Genomic DNA, 21,147 nt, shown 5'->3' with positions numbered 1-21,147 from the left:
TGCCTCCCAGGCAGACAGGCTCCACAACTGTTCTTATTGCCACACTCTGATTTCATCTGCGAAGGAAAAAAGGCTACATTTCTTCCTTGTTTTTTTCTTGAGAAAAGTGACCTTGGTATATATAGTGTAGAGAACTCTGTTTGGAAAGACCTAAAAAAGGAGCATGTATATATTGAATGCTACTGCTAAAGTAAAGAGGCCAAAGTAAAACTGCAATTTAGTGCATTTATCACAAATATAAACACAACATCTTGTCCATTAAGCTCACTAATCACTAGTCCTTGTAGAGGAAAGCTAAGATACCTTTATAGACATATATATATGTAGCAGATGATTGAATGGATTCATAGAATCATTTAGGTTGGAAAAGATCATCGAATCCAGCTGAGGTGTAATGTTGAGGTATCTGCCTTAATCTGCCTCACATTTAACTCCAGGCAGGAGATAAGCACCAAGGCAGATCTTCAGATAGACAAAGCCCCCCCTGCCCTTTGGAGAGGCAACAACAACTCGCAGATAACTTACAGGTTAGGGAAAGATGCGCTTGATAGGTGTAAGTGCCTGCAGAGTTATTCTGTCCTGGAAAGTAGAAGGAAAATGTTCATGAGGGACTGGATATTGTCCATGTATCTCTGCATTTCCGGTAGGGTCCATGTTGCAAAAGAAAATGGTTTCAGGATTTCTTTCTGCTCTGACTGTAAAGAAACAGAGATCACCTCCTTATTTGGTACAGGCTTCCAGATATTTGGCCTGATCTTTTTTTTTGCTTTCACCTTTTGCTAACTGATATTCTTAAAAACAAACACATTACAAAGGAGCATAACACACTCAAAGCAATGGCTAAATGCATTAAAAGAATTAATTTAGAAATAAGCATAGAACATTTGGATATATGCCATATATCTGTGTAGGTACCATACAATTGACCATAATGCTTGAACTTCTTTCCCATAGTCTTGGAATATCTTCTGTTTCATATAAAATTTAATTTCACCTATCTTTAGTTAAAATGAGATACTAGAAGTTACTGAGTTTTAGGTGCATTTTAAAAAAATTGTTCTGTCTTCTTTCCCCTGCCCCAAAGGTGTTTTTAAATGTCATTTGTAGAAAGACTCCAGCTTATTTACTGTATTCTCTCACCACGGCATATTCCTAAACTACAATGCTCTGCTGATATAACTCTGTCTCTCCAAAATTACTGTTGCAATCCTGGGGGGCAAGAGTGTAAATATCCTAAGTCTTCTTATGTAGATCCATCAGCAGACGCATTCTGACCTGATGTGCGAGAGGGATTTTGTGGCATTGTAGTGGAACTTTCCCTGTTGATGAAAATTCCTTGCAAATGTGAGGTTGTTCCAGTGCAAAGCAAGGCTTGAAAATACAGATAGACTATGATTGCTATTCTTACCTTAAGCATTTCAAGACTGTGTGCCACATCTGCAAAAACCTCTCATATAGACATTCGGACAGAAAAGCATCACTTTCTTTATAATTGGATTTCTTATTTGATCTTCAGTTCTTCAGGTACAATTTCATATCCCCATTGCAGTCCATGTGGATTGTGGTTACAGATTCTAGCAGCTAGAGACCCACATATTTGATTAGCGGACTGCAATCTGCCTACACTTTGAGCATATAAAACCAACGTGCTCATATTCCCACTGCTTCAGTTTTGAGGAGTGATGGATGCAGCAAAGCCAGGCTAAAACCAGCTCTGCCTGGAGCTGTCTTTCAGTACAATCCTGACTTCCCTCTGTGCAAAGCAAAGCCCAAGACTTCTTCCCTTCACCCCCGCAATTCTGACTGATACTAATCACACAGAGAGCCTGGCTCAGAGAGAGTGTTTGGACCTGTCAATAATATGGAGTGATTTGGATCAAGGGAGCTGAGTCCGTTCAAACAAAATGTGTTGAAATGCAACCAGATGTTAATGAATAAATGTAAATGCAGAATACAGGTCATGCCTACAGAACCACGTTCTGGGCGTCAGCTGTAAGGGAGCAACTCCAGAAGTAATTAGAGTTTCTGCTGTCAGCACAAATCAGTGTGAGCTCCTGTTGTGAACATGTGTTATGAAAAACTGTCAAGATCTTGGGGTGAGTAAGCAGAGACATAGCAAGTAGAAGTAAGGGGTTGATAACATCTACACATTCAGCACTGGGGAGACTGATACGGAATATATGACATTTAGCACTGGTGCTCACACTTTAGAAATAATGAAAAAATAGGGAGGAAACAGAGGAGAGCAACAAGCAACTGTGAGATCTGGAAAAATCCTCTGCTGTGATAAATAGCAGAGCGCAGCTGATTTTCTTTGTAAAAAAGGACAAAATGGGTTGAGTCCAGAGCAGAACGGTCCCCATAACAAGTGTTTTCTGTGTACCAGAAAGCTCTTTCCTCTAACAGGGGAAAGTTTAGCAGAAACTGCTTCAACACATGAAAGAAACACAGACCTTTAGGAGTAGAGATGATTAGTTATTAGAACAAACCACTGGGAGAAGAGAAAGCAACTCCAGACCTTCATGTCTGCAGTTTGCCAATGGATGCCTTTGTAGAGGGGATGCTTTCATCCAATATAGTTATAGAACAGTAACTGTGTAAAATGTCATGTCCCATGATACAAAAATCATGTTATTTGATTGAACCACCCCTTTGTCCTTTGTCCTTAAATTCTACAAAGATCTGTTGGCAGCAAGAATATCTGGACATAAAATATTTCATGATACAATGGGTGTTAGAGGGGAGATACCTATTTTGAGGTTGGAAGCCTTTTCAGATAGATGTTAAAATGAGTTTTCCATGCAGAACAGCTTTTCATTGCACTCTCTAATGCAGAGTTACTTGCATCTTCTGAAGTTTCTGGCAATAATCACATCTTGATGCAGGATCTAGATTAGATGGACCATGACTGAAAGATATATATAAATGGTAATTATTATGTTCCAAGGACTTTGACATTTTTGCTATTCTTTCAAGTGGAAAGTATATCTACTAGATACTCCTTCTATGTCCTCACAGACATCCAAAGACATGTTGCTATGCTTTTGAATCAGATACCAAAGCACAATCTGTCTCTCGCTTAACCTCCCTTTCAGGTCTGAGCTGTCTGGTTCCAGAAGTCAACTCTAAGTTTCAACTGCAATACTCCTGGAATTCCTTGGCCTTGCTCTCACCCCTGAGATCTGATTCAAATGCTGCTTCCTACAATCACTTCTTGCACATTATAATTTCAGAAGGTGATTTGAGAACTATTTATTATGGTTCCTTCTTAAAACCAACTCTAACTACAGAGGAATTAATATAAATGATGCATTTTTAAAATAAGTTCTAAAAATCATCTGAGTTAGGTTTTCTTTGTATGAAAACATCCCAAGACCACAACTGATAGATTGGATTCTTATTACTATTAGTAAGTACTGTTCCTCTTAGCAGAGCACTGAGAATCTTCCTTATAGGAGGAACTTGGTTCATGTAAAGCTGCTGGAATTTTTTGTCACTGACATTACTGTTGCAGGATGTCCCTTGCTCTGCTTGGCCTTAAAATACAGCAGCTTGGAGTTGTCATTGGCTTTGGTCCAGAACAACTCAGGAGTGGAAGAGGGGAGATTCCCTGTTTGTTGGGAGAAGAAGAGAACATTTCTCTGCAAAGTTGATTTAAGAGAATGGCCATCTGCTTCCAGCTACTGAGAGGTTTGGAATTTAGAAACAGCCTTGCAGGGGATACATTCTTGGGTAGAGGGCAGGTGAGGAGTTCAGTGAAAACATGCATTTTTCCTTGTGATCTTGGTGTATAAAGGATATTTCGTATGAGAAGACATGAATTCCTTGTCAGCAAGAATTAGTTCATTTGGAATTCTCTGCAAATGCTTCCTTTGTACTGTTCCAGACAACAAGAGCTAGGAAACATACTAATAAAGTATTGTTCTCTCGTGCATTTTAATCCATGGCCTTACAAGCTACTGACATTAAAATAAATATAAGGCTACTCTAGCAGAAATAACAAAAGTCTGAAGGATTCTGTTTAGTTCCTCACATTCCTTGTATATGAGAACTGAATTAAAAAATTGGTCAGCTGGCTGGGCTCTCTTGCTTGAGAAACAGAGAACGTATAGTCCATGTTAAATTGTTAAATTCTAGAGTAAATATTCTATTCATCTAATTATGCAATGACATAATTGTATAATTGAAAAACTATGTAAAAAAATGTTTGCTTCCATATAAGTTGCCTGAGGATCATTAAAACGTCATGATACTGAGTAATATGCAAAATATGAAACCTTACTGTAAATCCAAGGGAAATTGCCATCCAGGGGACATCTGGCATGACTTTCAGCTCTAACCAAATCATCTAGCTGAAACTCATGACTGACTGCTCCCGTCTTCAGAAGTCTCAAAATCACTGTGTTAGATTTCGGAATCATTTTTTTAAGTTAGGTAAGAACAAAAATAACAACTTCAACCTGAAGACGATGTTCTACATGTATATGTCTGAAGTGCAATGTGGAGAATTGTGCTACTGACAATAGAGCTGCGTCAGAGAAAACTTCAATGCACCTCCAACAAGGAAGATGAAATGTACTAGTGAATGTATTTTCTCTTCGTATTTCTGTGGTTTTCAGTCTGACAAGATTAGGGTTCAGGGGCTTGTGATAGGACTTTCCTCACAGCTGAGAGCAGTGTGAACTCCATTCCTTGTCCTGGGGAAGCTGATCCTGCTCTAGCAAGGTTGACTCTCCTCAAATTCACCACTTTCTCACTCCGTTAGGTTTAATCCCAATCTAATTCACTGCACAAACACTTGTGTGTCTGTAAGGAAGGAAACTGAGACGAAAAAAGTGATCAGGAGAGGGGAAGATGAAATCACTTCCTTTGACAGCAACAGTCATCTTCATTGGTTTCAAGCATTCATGGAAATATAATGTGACTACCAATTTCAAAAAGTGAAATTGGAAAGAGAATTTAGGACTAGTTGAGAGTGTTTTCAAATTACACTGTATGCAGAATTGAAGAATTAACAATACTGATAATAAATGCATTGCAGTCTTTGAGGTCCATGCTTGGTTTATTGAAAAATAAATTCAGTCTCCCCGATTGTCTGCAATTCTGTCAGTGTACTTAACTTCTGTCTTGTAGATATCAAAATTCTGTGGAATTCCACCTGCATATTATGTCACACAAACTGTAACTAACAGTTTTGAAAAGAGTATGTGCAGAGAAATAGGTTGTGATAATCACATAAGCAGTGCTGGATGTCCCTTCTGCCTGCCTTGCTCTCCCATCTTTGTCATGAATGATAATTCGTGGCACAGCACTTAATCATCCTCTGGGCCTCCTGTTCAAAATGCATTACTGGAATAGCTTTGTTCTATCATGCCTCGGCACTGCCTTAGACAAAATGCTGACCCTCACTGAATGCTGCCAAGCAGGCTTCTCCTCACACCATCCTTTGGAGGTGCTTATGTTGGTGTCACAGCCACCTCTCACTGTTGACTGCAGAGAATGCCAGGAGGTGGCAGTTGCCAATATCCTGACTTATCCATCACTCTTGAGAGTTGAGACGTCACAAAAGCTGCAGAGTCTCAGTTATGCACCACATAATCAGAATCTGACCTTCCCGTCTCTCCTTATCTCCTCATTCCTGTAGTCTACTGTTTCTTGTCTCCCTTCTCCACAGCATATTTCTTTGTCCTCTGAAATGCTATCTGCAGAATCAAGTGAAGCAGTTTTTGAACTTGTAGTATGCCCCACCTCAGCCTTCTCTCCCCATTATCTCTCTCTGTATTCCTATGGTGTTTTCTTCAGTCCTTGTGGTCCTCACTTGTAACCACTGTCTCCAACTTTCTCCTAGTCTCCTATGTTTATTTCCATAAGCACTGGATACTCTTGATAACTTATTCCTAGAACTGGCAGTCCTCTTGCAAACATATTTGCATCCCTTCATGTTTCCTGTGCTGTCTTTTGCTCTCATGCCCTCAGACTGTTATCTATTCAAATTAAGTTAAATATTTGTTTGACGTACTTCACATGCTATGCCCCTCAGCAAGCATTTCCAGTGTTTCATAAAGGATGAATAGTATGCAGTTCACTTGAGGATTCTCCTACTCAGTGACACACATAGTACAGCGTTACTACCTTTATCTCCCAGAGCTTTCCCAAGACTTCGTTCCCATTTTTCATTCTCCAAAGATCTCCATCTTCACACTTGCCAAATCTTTGCGAACCAGCACTGCAAAGATCCAGGGAAAGCACTATCACTCCCAGAAAGGTTAGCCAACCTCCATAAAATAGGGAAATATCAGATACTAATATTTAGGAATCCCAATCTTCTCATATATGTTAGAATATATGTATAGAACCCTGATGAAACAATTTATTGTTTATTCTCTGTATAGCAGGGTGTATCCACTGAAACATAAAGACCATTATGGAGTTAAAGAGAATAAAGTGTCCCATTTGGGGGCCTTAGGAAATTATAAAATATGGCTAATTTATCCCTACCTCTCCCAATTTAGTTCAGATAGATGTGGAATATTGAAATTGCTTGGACAGTAAGTAGGAAGTGTATTATGTGTTTCATGGAGGGTAGTGTTGATTCTGCCACTAAAGGAAAAAATTGCTGCCCATGGCGCCTCTTTACCATTAGGATAGGTTGTTTACAGACTAAGCATCCTCTGGGACATTTAGGAAAACGTAGATGTCTTCTTTGGGCTGTAATTACCCAGGCACTTTTACCCTGTGAGGTACTAACTACATTGTGTTTTCACTGAAGTCAATAAATGTTTTAAAACATACCCTGTTAAGTCACTTGTGGTGTGCAACTATTTTTATGTTTTAAAATCTCTTTTTAACACTTTTAACAGACTTACTCTTCTTATACTTGTTGCTGATTCTATACATAACAAGGAACTTTCTTTGTAGAACTTATCTGTATTTTCTGTTCAAATAATGAAATAAAAACTGCAACTTCCATGTAAGGTGTTTTTTACCTTAACAGCACAGTTTTTTTCAGCCCCTGTTGATCTCTGTCTTATCCACAGACCTCTTCTTTCTACCTTGAAGGGCAATGTGAGCCAAAACTCTGCTGGGACAGAGTTTCATGCAATCCAGTTTGGCAGAGGCACATTCACATTTTGGATGTGGACCATCAGCAAAATGCGTAGCAATATACTGGCAACAATGCACAGACAAGCAGTACTGAATGGATAGGAAAGGCTAGCAAAGTTCATCCCAGGTCATCAAATCCAGTCTCTTCCTGTTGCCAACAAGCAAATCCTATAGCTTCTTCCCTAAAATTATCAAATTTCTGTTTAAAAGTAATTATTTTTTCCTCTGTTCCTGCCAGAGGTCTGTTTAGGAAAGTTTTGTGACTTTGCCCACATTTACACCCTTTTATTCTTATGTAATATTTTTTTTTGACCTTTAAGTGCTTCTCCCTCTCCCAATGTTCCCCTCCCTGATGTATTTATAGAAAGCTATCATTTTTCAACTTTACTGTTTCCTTAGGCAGATGTGTACTTACGTGACACCTCTGCAGTAGTGTAGGCTACATATTCACTGCATCAGAACTGCTATCCACAAAACACAGATGACCAGAACTGTGTGAGGTTTCAGGTGAAGTCTCCCTGTGGCTTTTCATAAGGCATTTAGACTTCCCTGTTAGTCTTCCTAGAACCTAAGATTGTGTTTACTCTATTCAGAACTGTACCATAGATATAGTTCTTAGTCATCCTATGACTGGATAAGCAACATTCTTTTTTTTTTTTTTTTTTTTGCTGTTATTTACAGCTGTTGAGTTTCCATCTTCTACTTGAATTTCCTATTATTTGTCCCTGTGACCAGGACCTTGAACTTCTCAGTATTCTGTATTTCCTCCCATGACCACTACTATAGCCCTACATATCATCCTTGAAAAGCATTGTATTTTGACTCTCCCTTGACAGACAGTGCATCCCAGCATCTCATTAGCCCTCACTAATTTTTGACCAGGGTCATAAGCGAACAACATAACTTGCTCCAAGGATTGATCTTTGAACAGCTCCATTAATTATCTCCACTCAGCCCAATAGTTCCATTTACTGCAACTCCTTGCCCTCCCTGCTTAATACTTCTTCAGCAACTCCCCATCTTTCCCAGCCTAATGAGCAATATTGTGTTTGGCAGCAAATATGAAGTTACTGGGTCCCCAGTAGGTAGGAATTACATATTACCCTCATCTAAAAATATAAAAAATTCTTTTGGTGTACAAAAACATCAGTCTGAACTGGAGTGGGATCTGTCTGTCTTTGGTGCTTTGTTATGCTTGACACTTTTTTAAAATGTATTATTCCTCTCAGTATTTGTTCCAAGTGCCGCATGCCACTGAAATCAGGTAGATGGCTCTAGCATTTTAAATTTAAGAGTTGATAAGTTAAAAAGCATGGTTTGAACCTGTTTTTTAAGGTACCAGTTCTCATAAAATTTGGGTATAGGAATTGTCCTCTCCCTGATATGCCTGTTTTGCTGAGTTTTGCTCCTCTCTCAGCTATGTTCATTCCCATTTCTATATCCTTAATCCCCTAGACATTGATGCCTGCAAGTGTGTGTTCAGAGTCCTCCACATAGTGACCTACCTCCAATCTGTAATCATACTCTCACCACAGAGACCCCTCCTGAATTCTTTCTTCATCATCCTTGTTTATGCATTTGACTGAGGAACTGCTCTTTAAAATAGTTCCATTTTCCATTTGCTTTCTAGGCTTGAGTCTTTTCTCACCTTAATGCTACACACCTTGACCTGCAAGATGAGGCTTAATTTAAACTGAATGAGTTTGGGTTCACTTTCTCCAAAAGGATCTAAGCTGACCAAAGAGCCCAGGAATTCACCCATCACATCCTTATTTCTTATCAATCCCAAATTGGCCTCAATGCACCCTAGCCAGAAGGACAAGCCATGACTTCTGCTTAATTTAAGTTTCACTTAAATATTTTATTTTCCAGTTTAGTGCTTAAGTGGTACTAAAGTGGTGCTAGCTAAACTCTATCTTAGACTTATCATCACACGCAAACAACAAATCTCCCATTATTAGTGAAGTGATTGAAAAAGATGTGTACTTCAATTTAAAAGTATGACAAAAGGAATAATTACAAGGTTTTATTTTCCCTGCCTGATAGTCAGACACGTTTGTCTAAATACTATAGTTCTAATGGCCAACTCAGAGAAATGGCTATGGCAATTCGTCTCTAAATGGGAATATTTTATTTTGTCTATGGCAGTTAAAAAGTTTCCAGTCAGGATTTGGACTGTAAAAGATCCAAATCACAGACTTCAGGTTGTGTGGCAAAAAAGAAGCTTCTACAGTGAGGATAAAAAGATTTCACCATACAAGGAAGTCTTTTTACCTTCATTCTGTAGCTGTTCAGTAGCCAACCAAATTAATTTTCATATACTGTAAAGTTAGATCTTGAACACAAAACACATGCATGTTGAGTGAGATTTTTAATTTGGTTTGGTCTGGTGTTTGATTTTTGTTTGTTTGTTTGTTGGGGTTTCTGTGTCATTATTGTTGGGTTTGTTTGTTTTTAGTTACTTGACTGTGATATTCCGAAACTCCGCTTGAATCCCTGGCAGGGCTGAGGAAGGGTAGAGAATAAGATATTGGCATGAACCAGACAGTTACCTGAGCATTTAAATGTAATTTAATAGTTTTGCTGGACATTCTTGTTGTTTCTTACTATTTTCAAAATCACTTTGTGCATCACCTGTTACAGTAGGACATACAATTAAAAAACCCCCTCCTGTTCAGAAAGGCACAGATCTGAGCATCTTTCCTATCAGAAGACAGAGCTGTTTCAGCTTTAAGGATAATGCAGTTTTTCTGTATGTTTGGTAGTGGTTTGGCTTTCAGGAAAATAATGGGTTTCTGGTTTAAATAGGCATTTGCAGCATGAACACCTTGAGTGCGAGTCATTGAACTGTTTTGCCTTTTTCCAGTATTATCTTTAATGCAAGTTTTTAGAGGAAAATATTTCATGCCAGGGGCAAGAGCCCAGGAAAGGTGAGGCTGCTGCATCTCCATGCCCTGTGTCTGGACAAGAAAATATGTACCCATTGGGCACATGGATACAGATCAGACATATGCACCACTATGTGTATATATACAGGTTAGGGGTATGTTAAATTATGTGGTTTATATACACATATACATGGTCAAAAAATTATCCCAGCCCTCGGGATTACAGAAGTCTCTAGGTACGTTGCAGAGGTCTGTGTTTTTCCAATCACAAGGAGTCACTTAGATCCAGAAAGGTCGATCTTTCTCGAGATTTAAATAAACGACTTCAGGGGTAGTCCTTACGGGGCGATCAGACCGTCTCGGGAGACTGGGGAACGCTCGGGGGGACATCTCGCACGGCCCGCGGACGAACCAGTGGACCCACTCGGGGAGAGCAGACCGCTGGAAGCGGGGCCCCGTCCCCTGTCCCGCCCCGCTGGCAGCAGCCCCCGCGCCGCGGGGCCGCGCAGCACCGCGGGCAGCTGTGCTCAGCCGCAGAGCCAGCAGGGCGGCCGGGACGGGATCCAGTGCGGCAGAGCCGCCGTCCGCCGGCACCGCAGCCCCGCTGCCCGGCTCGCGCCGAGCCGTGGATTAGGGAGCGGTGCGGAGAGTAGCCCGGGGACGTTCGCGTTAAAGGCACCATCCGAGCGGACACGGAAGACGGGGACTATGGTGATCAGTGGCTGTGAATGCGGCCGGAAGATGAGAAACCAGAGTCGCCCTGGCTGAGAGCCCAGGCTCACTCTGGGATTTCAGCACGTTTGGGGATGTCGCTGCGAAGTTTCAAACCCCGTCCCTGCCGTCCCCCACCCCGGCACGTCCCTGCGATGGCGCTGCTGGACGTGCCCTGCTCTGGGCAAGCCTTTGCCAGCCGAAGCAACCGACCGCTCTCTTTCGGGAGAGGCCCGAGCCAGCGGGCGAGCAGCGGTGCTCCGGCGGGGCGGGGAGCGGGCAGCGATCCGCGGGAGGCGAAGGCGCCGCCGGCTCCGCCACTCCGCACCCGCCGGGCCGCAGCAGCCGCCGGCTCGGCGACACCGTCCCTGCCCCGCTCCCGGCTCCTCACCCTCGACCCCGGCATCCCCCGGCGCCCCGGGACGCTTCAGGTCGACAAGTCCCCTTGGCCAGCCTCGGCGTGCGGGGACGCGACATCCCTTCCTGCCAGTGTCACTGTTCGGGGCTCATCCTCTGGCTCCGTGTCAGGCTGGCGGCAGTCCGGCGGGTGGCAGTCCGGCGGGTGGCGGTCCTGCCAGGATGGGCAAATGCTGCTCCACATGTTTCCCCCCCGTTCGGTGCGAGGACGAGACGGTACTTTTGCCTCTTTTTATCCTTTCGTGAAAGGGAAGAAAAGTAGACGTGATAGAGCCTGTGCTGGCTGCTGCTCGCTGGTGTCGGTGGCATGTGCGCATCCAGGGTGGCGGAGAGGGGACCGATGCTTGGCTTGTTTACAGCGTGGTGATCTCCCCTTCACCAGGGACAGGTCTAACTGTCGCTTTCTCATGCACTGCAGTGCCTTACATAAGTTTATCCTGCAGTGTAAATGTAAGGATTGGATGCTTATGAAGCAAGGAGGGACCTTTGGCATCTTCTGTAGCAACAGTCGGCTTGATATCTTGCTCTGCTTTTCATGCATTTTTAATAGCCATGCGGAGTGCAAGTTACAAAGGAAACTTGCACAGAGTTTTAAAGTTTGAAGAGGCATTATTCAGCCTATAGCTGTCCTAAGGTTTTACCTCTCCAACAATCCTCCTCTCTGACAGAATATTGATCCTCCAATCTAGGAGAAGTGAAACAAGACAAAACTACCTTTTTTTTTCTTATGTCCGGGTGAATCTAAATCAAACAAATACCTAGGCATCAAAATGGGTCATGTAACAAATGCCAGTGCAGAGGTAACTATGTAGCTACAGTCAGCAGGAAAATAACATATGCAAGAGAAGTTGTGGGACATTTCAAACACATAGCTTTTCCCACTATTCTTCTGGGAATTTACCTGGATTTTAAGTACATACAGAAGAGTGAGCGAATGAATATATGCAATTAATATGCTTGATAGAAAATATCTTGGCAGCAACAGGTATTTGTGAAGTATATTCTGTTAGAGTTTGGCTTTTTAAAATATTAATCTACTACATGAAATGAAAAACTGGTAGTGTCTCCCATTTACTAATAATATGTTCAAATATAGCTTGAGAAGTGCTACTAACTAGGTTAAGAAAAAATGTGTGGGTTAATATAAAACTTGTCAAATATAGCGGTCACTGGGGTATATCTAGGTGCTTGTGAACTTTAACCTAAACCTAAAGAATGTTATGAGGGAGGATTACCTGACAACATGATTGAACAGCAATGTTAAAGCACTTCTTTTTTGAAGGAAGACTATAGATAATTTTGAGCATCAGCTGCAGTGGGATTCAGTTATTGCTTTTACAGGTATCATCTGAAATATTTATTGGTACAAGAGAATTCTCAATGTATATGATTCTCTTTCCAATTTTTTATATAAGACCTTGCCACAGGGAAATCTAAATAAAGCAACAGTGACTAAGCACCATTTGCAGGTCAGCATTTTTTTTTAATATTTTGAAAGCTTCGGATACAGAAAAGCTGTTCTGGAGGAACAGTTTTAATAACAAGTGCCATAGAGCATCTCTGTGCAGTGCATTTTTTAGGAGGTATTGCAGAGAACTGAGAAGTGTTTGTGAAGACATTGTACATACATTTAGACCTTAAATATGTGCAAACATGAAAGTTGACAGGGTGGAGACACATGTAAATTTGTGAAGTTAACTTCCTAGGTTTACTTCCCAGCTGCGGACCCTGTGTGGGTCTGGGCAATTTTCTGATGTTCCTTGCCTCATCTGACCCATTCCATTTCTACAATGGATCTACTATTACTTACCTATTTTTAAAAAGCACCTGGAGGTTTAGTTAATTAGCATTTCTAATTAATTAGTATCTCTCAGGTAGTTTGTAGTTCTCAGAGGAGACTCTAAGGCAAATCTCCCCACCTCACAATTATTCCTGGTCCAAAGTAAAATCTTGACCTGTCTCCCTGATGATGTCTCCTCAAGGATATCTTGCCTGTCAGCTGAAACTGTGCAACTGAAGCAGAGACCTTTGAAGATCATCTAGAGCAGAGACATCTTCAGATATCCAGCCTCTGCCCCCAAGCCTTCATCACTACTTCTCTTCTTAATCTGTTTGGACAACACCAGCATCTTACCCATCCTCAGACTCATATTTTTTCCAAGTTATTTTTCTAGGTCCTCACATGCAGTTATATCTAAATTCTGCTGATTTATTTTCTTAATACACTGTTAACTTTTGGCCAGTGTTATTTAATTGGATTAATTCATGTTTCCTTCCTATGTCTCTGGCTACCTGCCTGACTACATACCAGGTTTTCTGGAGCTGCTTGGAAATTTCACCAATATAAGTCATGCCTCAGTCTACCCTCAGGGTGTTTTGAGTTGAACAGAGAATACACAAGTGCCATTTTCAGTGTCTGTTTCACTTACTGAAATGCAGTCTGACGTCAAACCTTTCACAGGAGAAATATTGGGAATTCTGTGTTATAAAGCTGATCATATGAAAAAGAGTTGCTACTGCGTCTTCTGTTCAACAGACAGTAGTTTAAACACAGAGCAAACATATCATTCTACCTATTCTATTTTTCTTTCTGTCTGAGGAGATGGGGCACATTCCAGACGCAAGACTCAACCATTATATTGGAGAGTTCTGGAATGAGGAAGAAGGTTTTCTTCATGTCTGTCATGAGTGTAATTTTATTTTATGAAAATTACTTCAGCATCAGAGTAATTTCTTGAGATGCAGCAACAGAAGACCTTTGTCATCATTTTTCCAAGAAGTACTGAAACCCATCATTCATTAAAAGTACATGAAAAATAAGTGCAACATTTTAATTCGTACAAAACCCACTGTTTTGGTTTCACAATTTGACCAGAAAAAAATAAATTCCAGATCACATCAAAGGGATTTTTTTTTTCTCCCTTTCCATGTAACTGCAGCCCTAAAATGCTGGATATTTGCACAATCTCCTTACAGTGTCTCTGACCTTTTCACCTACTGGAAACAACTGTGTCGCTAGTATGATCGCTGAACCTTTTTAAACCTAAGTTGGATTTGGCCCTTAGCTGCTAACTCTCAGTAGCTCAACTCCAACTGGTGGCCTAGTACAGGACCTCTACAAACCTCCTTTGGTATGTTGAGCCTGTCAGACAAAAAACTATTGGGAGGGCAGCTGCTTACCTTGTCTTCCCTTTCAAATGTTTTGTTGAGATAAATAGTAATGAAGACTGATAAACCCAATGGGATATCCTGTTAATTTGGTTTCTTATACATTTGCTTGAGGAAAGTTTTCCTTGTGTGCTTGTGAATTTTCAAATTGCTTTGTTGTTTTGACATTGGATATATATGATTCTCAGCTATCTCTGATAGTTTTACATTCCAAAGTCTGATCCAGTTTTGCTCTACTGTAATGTTTGGTTTCCTTAGCACTGGCATTCCCAGTTCCCTAGTTGCACTGACAGTGAAGTGCTGGTTATCTGCAGAGCCACATCGATGATAACAAGTAGGGGCTTTTTCGTTTTGCATTACTGTCATGTTTAGACTGCTGCAGGAACACGTGCAGTTCAAACCTATCATGTTACACTGACAAAGCAGGTTGCTGTAACAGAAGATGGCAGAGATTTTTGTAAATTCACTGTGCATCCAGGAACCCAGGAGGCTGATACAATGATTACCCAAAACTGCACCTTGCTTCTCTTGCAGAAGAGGAAGATAAGGACTCATGTACTGTTACTCTCTAGAAGAACACTCTGAGAAAGAGGAACTACTTGAGGCCTTGGCACTGAGGCCAACCTTTGCACATATAACCTCCCAGGAGACATAAATATGAAGTCCCAAAGAGCAAACAGGACACTCTAACCAATATAAAATACAATGCAAAAAGTATTGGCAAGGCAGTCTAATGACAGCAAAGGCACCTGAGCTATGTCAATATAGCTGCTTGAGTCAGCCTCAGGGGCTGCTCTGGAAACCACGGCCCCAGGACGGTGGGAGGCAGACTTGAGGCCCACTCTCCTGGTAGATTGGTGTCCATGCTGGACCTTGAGTTATGGGATAGCATTTTTAAGCTGGCACCATGGCAATTCTCTACATTTTTGGAGAGGGTCCCACTACCGAGGGTCCCACCACCAAGTGTCCTCAAGGGTAGGGCAAACCTTACCTAAAATAAAACATAATATAATATTTCTAATGGGAGATCAAAATTCTAAACCCCTTTTTTTCCCCTAGGATGTGGGTTTTTTAATTGCTTTTAATTTTCTTCATGCAAATAGAATAGTAACAATCCCACTGAATTCTGCTTATCTGTAGGTTCTGGCAATGGTTTGTGCAGAGCTTTCTTGCTTAAGTGGCTTTTGTTTCGAATAGTGGGAGCCTGGTAATTTGAGTGGGTGCTCCCCATCTGCAAGTCCTGTACCCAGTATATCCCTGTGCAGACACCTTCAAGGGCACCAAGTCCTGGCAATCTGTCAAGAACACTTCTTAAAATTACTCCAGTGAGTTAAACAGACAGTGTGGGCAGATGCAGTGGTATTCTCCAAAAGGGGAAACCTTATCTCTGTAAGGCTGCTGATTTGGGAATATGTGTGAAGAGATCTGGCTTTTTAAACATACCAGGCTGTATTTATCTGGACCTTTTAATTTTTTTTCCATAACTTTTTTACTAATTAGAAAAAAAAAAAAATGCACATCATTTTATTCTGAGCCTAATGCAGTTGGTCGGGACTGGACACTGCAGTCCTGGCACACAGCCCCATGTGCATTACTCAGCAGGGTATGGAACTGACTGGAGGAACCAGGCCTTGCACTCCTGGTATCTTCCCATAACTGAGTAAGAAAGATGCCCACATCATCTGAGTCTCCTCAGGCTCTCAAGGCTCTCAAATCAGCTCAGTTTCTTACTCTGTTTACAGCAAACTTTCTGGAAAGTGTGTCCCTTGGATCTGGTGGAAATCCTCCCAAGACGGCAGTAGTAAAGGATTAATATAAATTCCACATTCCATTATTCTGGTAGTACCAGAAATAAAGCTGTTTTAGTTCTCTTAACGGAGTTAAAAATTAGATGAGGAAAAATAAACAGAAAGATTAAGATCTGAAATATTTTTCCACTTTCATTTTTGTAATATAGAACTAATTTGCTATCCTATCTGCTGTGTATCCTGCTGCCAAACTAATCCTTTTTGTGTCCTATATTTTTGTTAGCCTTGCTTGCTTATTACTGAAAGATTTTGTTTCTAGGACTCCATGTAATTCAATTTACTACTGCACTGCCCTTTCTTTTGAATATAACTTTTCTGTAGTATCCTTTTAGGATTCTTGACCTTTTCTAACCTGGAACATATTTATAGTAGTCTGATCTAGTTTTCCTAATAGTGAACTTCCCAGCAGGATACCTTCTTTTATCTTCTTCCTAATATGATTCAGGATACATCTCAATTTAAAGTGCCCGTATGATTGAACCATTCTGTTGAGATTTATTGGAGAAAATCAAACTCCAATGGAGTTTTCCTAAGAATTTTCTTTATCAGCTTGTATAGCACTCATCAGATATCTTCTGTCAAAGTCCTTTCATTTTATTAATAACACCTTAACATTGCTAATGTAAATATATTTTTATTTTCCTTTAGCTAATTCATGCATTTTACTTCCTTAAGTATTTGGATTTCTTTTGAGACTAGTCAAGGAAAGGAGCTCTTGTTCTTTACAGGTAATGAAATCACAGGAATAAACGTGGAAATAGTCATGAACATCAGGTTATTAGTGGTGTCTGTATGGGTATGCTCACCATGTCTAGAATGGTGTGAGTACAGTTATCTGCTCTGCAGATTTGACTGTGTGAGCATATTATTATGTTTGGAGGTGGTTAAATGCAGACATAAATAGATTAAAGTCTTTTAACAGAATTAATAAATCAATATTGTACATGCAGTCCAGCCATAAATGGTACACAGGTTGACCAAAATATGATATAAAAAAAACAAATGTCTTTTTGGACACATAGGAGTAAATAGAGTATTTTATGCACGTGAGTGTGTGTACATGTATTCACAGACGTACAGGGTATTTCTAGCCAGTGAGTCATGGTTCCTAAGCTTGATTTAAAAACTGAATGAATTAATTATAATCCCACTCCCCTCCCCTAAAACAAATCTGAGGAATCAGTCTAATCTGCTTTACTAAATGAACACGTGAAAGTGCTTATCTGGGATAAACCTGGGGACTATACATACTTCTCTCTCTTTTTCCTTAAACAGAATGAAAATGCCCTTGTGAAAATAAAGGAGTTAGGAGTCGAGCTTGCAAAGATCAGGGATGAAGTTGGTAAGTAGTACAAGAAAAGTAACAACAAAGTGATTTTCTCACTTTACACAAAATCAGTTATTATTATTATTTGTGACCTGATCGTGGGGAACCTGCATGCATGTGATGAAGCGTCTTCTGAAGCCTACTGGCCAGGGGTTTTGTGGCTTTGCAGGGAACCGTGATTTTACCTCTTTGCTGTGGAGATGGGACCATCACCACACATGCTGGAGCTAGTTGTGCATCATCTTTACTAGAGAAATTGTTCTTCATAAATCCATAGCTTCCATTCTCAAACATCACCACTGCCAAGGACAAAGCATAATGATGAAAAGTGGGAACTTGAGACTGTTGCAGTGCATGGTGACTAGGAATGCATCACTTAATCATGAATATTTGCATGGTTTGCAGTTCAGATACAAACTGAAGGACACCAAGCTCCAAACTTGCTTATTGATATCTCTAAGGTCCCTTCCCGGTGGAGACAGGAAGAGCAATGCATCCCATTTGTTCTGTGTATTCTCTGTGTATCTGCATACATCACTTTTCCTTTTGGTTTCTGATCTAGACAGGGGAGACAGGGAGAGTGTAAAGATATTGCAACTCCTGAGAGAGAAGGTGGGCTTTTGCTCTGGCTTCAGTCAACAGGCTGAGTTCTTTTGGGCTTGAATCTCCCCAGAATGAGTATGATGTAGGGTTGATCTACCCCAGGGCAAATGGAGAGAAGGACCACTGGGGCAGGGGACACCCTGGGTACCGAAAGGTGTTGGAACCACAAATGACTGGAGTTATGAATAGGGGGGACTTCATAGCTTTCCCTTCATGTGGAAGCCCAGTTGCTGGGTCATACAGTAAACACTTGTGCCAAGTGGACAGAGGGTGACTTGGCTGGCAAAGGAAGGCTCAGGCCAAACCCCTGTGAGATGGGCAGAACTGCAGATCCTTCCTGTGCTTCGTCTTCACCTTGCCTAAGACAACCCACTTCAGAAAAGCTGAGCAAAGCCCTTTTCTGAAACCCATCCACTTGTACTCCCTGATATACCCCTCCGAAATTATTTGGCTGACTTTCATTTCATAGTGAGCTTTATTGTCCCCATGACCAACATATAGTGCAGGAATGGCAGAATAGCATTTGCAGTTATTCCCTGATGTCTGCCTTCCTCCATCCTCTGATCTCCACAGCTCTCAAAGAGGAATTGTAGCCACTTTTGGTTGGTTGGTACATTCTTTAGGCAGGGCATATCTGAAGCTCTTCATTCAATATCCATTTCTCATTTGAAAGCTCTGCTTCAATCTAGCAGAGTGGGTTTGCTCATTTTCATGAGTGTTTTTTCAAGTGGCAGTGACATAGGAAGGAAAGAAAGGTTCAGTGCTGGAGATGAAGAGTTCTGCTTCCATTTACACCATGTTTGTACAGCTGAAGTGAATACAAATCCCTATTTGTATTCAAATAGGCCTGTTTGGGGGTCACAGAGTAGGATGTTCAGTAACAGGAGATCATGGCACTGCCTGACCTTGCTATTGCCCTTGCCCATGCAGCAATAGACACCTCCTCTGCCCAGAACTGGGTCACGATGGCAAATGTGGAGACAATTTTGGTAAGAACCCGAGATACTCCAGAAGAGCAGGCTGAGCTGTACTGCTTCAGAAGGGAGATAAGCTGTAGACATGTATGGGCTTTCTCAGAAAGGGGAAAGGTGGTGTGAAATAGTCCTGTCCTCAGTGGTCCTGTAGGCATGTGTAATGGAGAGGAGCCATTACAGGCCACCTCTTCCTGAGCAAGCCACCACTCTGGGAGACACCAAGATGCTGAGCAGAGGCTGTTTAGGAGTGACACAGGTGGCTGGTCATCTGCTCGGTGAAGATAATCTCCTCTCTATAACAGATGCAACATGAGATGCAACGTAACCAGGTAGAAGGACTCCCAGTAGCAATGAACAAAAAAGTGAACATGTGCAGGTATTGCACTTCAGCACAATGCAAAAAAATAAATCAGCGGTACAAATCCTAGTATGTATCCATAAATATGGAAGATCAATGTCTATGTTTTTTAGTGAAAGTCAAAAATTACTGGACAGTCTGTTTTCCTTTGGTATGAAATTATAAAATTAAGTTTCGTGAAACAACCAGTGTTTTAAATCTGTGGAAAAGGTGAAAGGCAAATGCCACGTGCATGAGAGCTTTTCTCGTCAGTGCACTTCTTTGCTATCCCTAAAGCAGTTCAAGCTGGGGCTGTGGGTGCTACTGGAGACATGCAGCCCCCTTGTGCTATAGGAGGGTTATTTTGCTCTCACTATCAGATGAATTATAGGTGATTCTATGAAGAAATTTAGGGAAAATCTACAAAGCATGTTATACAACCAAGTTGTATTCTGACTTGTTCCAGTCACTTCGATAAGTAGTCACTCATTAATTTAAAAATAAGCAGTCCAGTTAAACAGCATGGGTATTGGTCAGAAATTCCTGATTTCTTATGTGTAAATTCACCATGTCAGATTCACTGATGCAAATGCCTTAATGAATTAGTGAAACAAGGCTGGATTAGCCAGGGTTGATACAGGCAGTGTGTCCAACATTTAGTTATTTAGGCAATAGCTGTAATTCAGAGTTACAATTTAGGTGCTGAACGTGCTTAGTTTTGAAAGCACATGGTCTTTGTTAACTTCAACATCCAGGATTCTGCTAAACAAAGCAATGAAGCTGCAAGAAAGAATACACTGTTCAGAAAAGTCAGAATTAAGTTTAAGGAAAATTCTTTTGGTAAATAAAAGCATTGTTGAAGCAATAGCAGTGATAGAGCATATTTAAAATAGCTTAGGGAGACCTGCACCTTCTGGACTCAAGCAAAATATTTAGGTTCAGACAGTGCCGACTTTTACCCCCAGCACCTCTGTGAGTGTATCACACCTTGTCTGAAACCAGCATGGGTGAAATAAGAAAGTGATTCTCCCTCCCCAGTCCTGGGGAGGAATATGGCCTCTATAAACACTGAGGGACTTGTTATTTTAAGCAACAAGATTTGCTCATGTATTTTGCTAGTAATAGCAAGGTTAGAAAAACATGAGAAGCAGTCGTTCTACAGTCAAGACACTGATCTTTATAAATTATAAATATAAACACTTTTCAGCTGCAACACTGAGCCTCTTGAAATAAAGAGGTTTTGAAGATGGGCTATTTCCCTTCAAGCTAATTGAAATTAAATGTCAGAATTACCTGCTTCTTTTCTGCAGACCAATGGCATGCGAAGTGAGTTGAGACGAGGTATAAAGATGCATAAAAAAACTAGATGAAGACAAGACGATCTGATGTCAAGTTTAAAATTTGTATTATGTGTATTCACAAGAATTTGGAAGCCAAAGCCTGTGTGCCATTTCCTCCTGGATATGCCTCCCAGTCAGGGGACCCATAACCTGAGCATGGTGGCTGGGATTTTCTCTGTGAGTCTGGGGTCAAGGGTCAGGAAGAAGAGAAGAGTCTAAGTGGCAAAGAGCCCCTTTCTCATGTCAGCAAACAGTCCCTCTGTGGAGCCACAAGACACCAGCCCCCTGGTTCCATCAAGATTTACCCTCCTGAATGGGAGGTTGGGCTGTGGCTCAGAGTCTGTGTGTGTGGCAGGGTGTCAGTCCAGTGGTAACATCTATGTTTCCCTCACTGTCCCAGCCCATTCAGAAATGGGTTTTGCTCATCTGTTGCACGCTGTAAAAGCCGCTCGGTGCTCGGGGAATAGAGA

The 21,147-nt window shown here is 41.2% G+C and overlaps 1 protein-coding gene across 7 annotated transcripts in view; it reads left to right on the top strand.

Moving 5' to 3' along the window:
- The window catches only part of MTUS2 (microtubule associated scaffold protein 2), a 248,111-nt gene that overhangs the window by 204,942 nt on the left and 22,022 nt on the right, over positions 1–21,147 (top strand). For all 7 annotated transcript variants that reach the window (XM_027651676.1, XM_027651659.1, XM_027651651.1 and 4 more), the window contains one exon: positions 17,372–17,438. In XM_027651676.1, the coding sequence (XP_027507477.1) occupies positions 17,372–17,438 (67 nt within the window). The remainder of the gene's footprint in view (positions 1–17,371; positions 17,439–21,147) is intronic.

Source organism: Corapipo altera, unplaced genomic scaffold (genome assembly GCF_003945725.1).
Source record: "Corapipo altera isolate COAL_440 unplaced genomic scaffold, ASM394572v1 0, whole genome shotgun sequence".
NCBI classification, from domain to species: domain Eukaryota; kingdom Metazoa; phylum Chordata; class Aves; order Passeriformes; family Pipridae; genus Corapipo; species Corapipo altera.
This window is presented reverse-complemented; position numbering and strand designations above follow the sequence as displayed.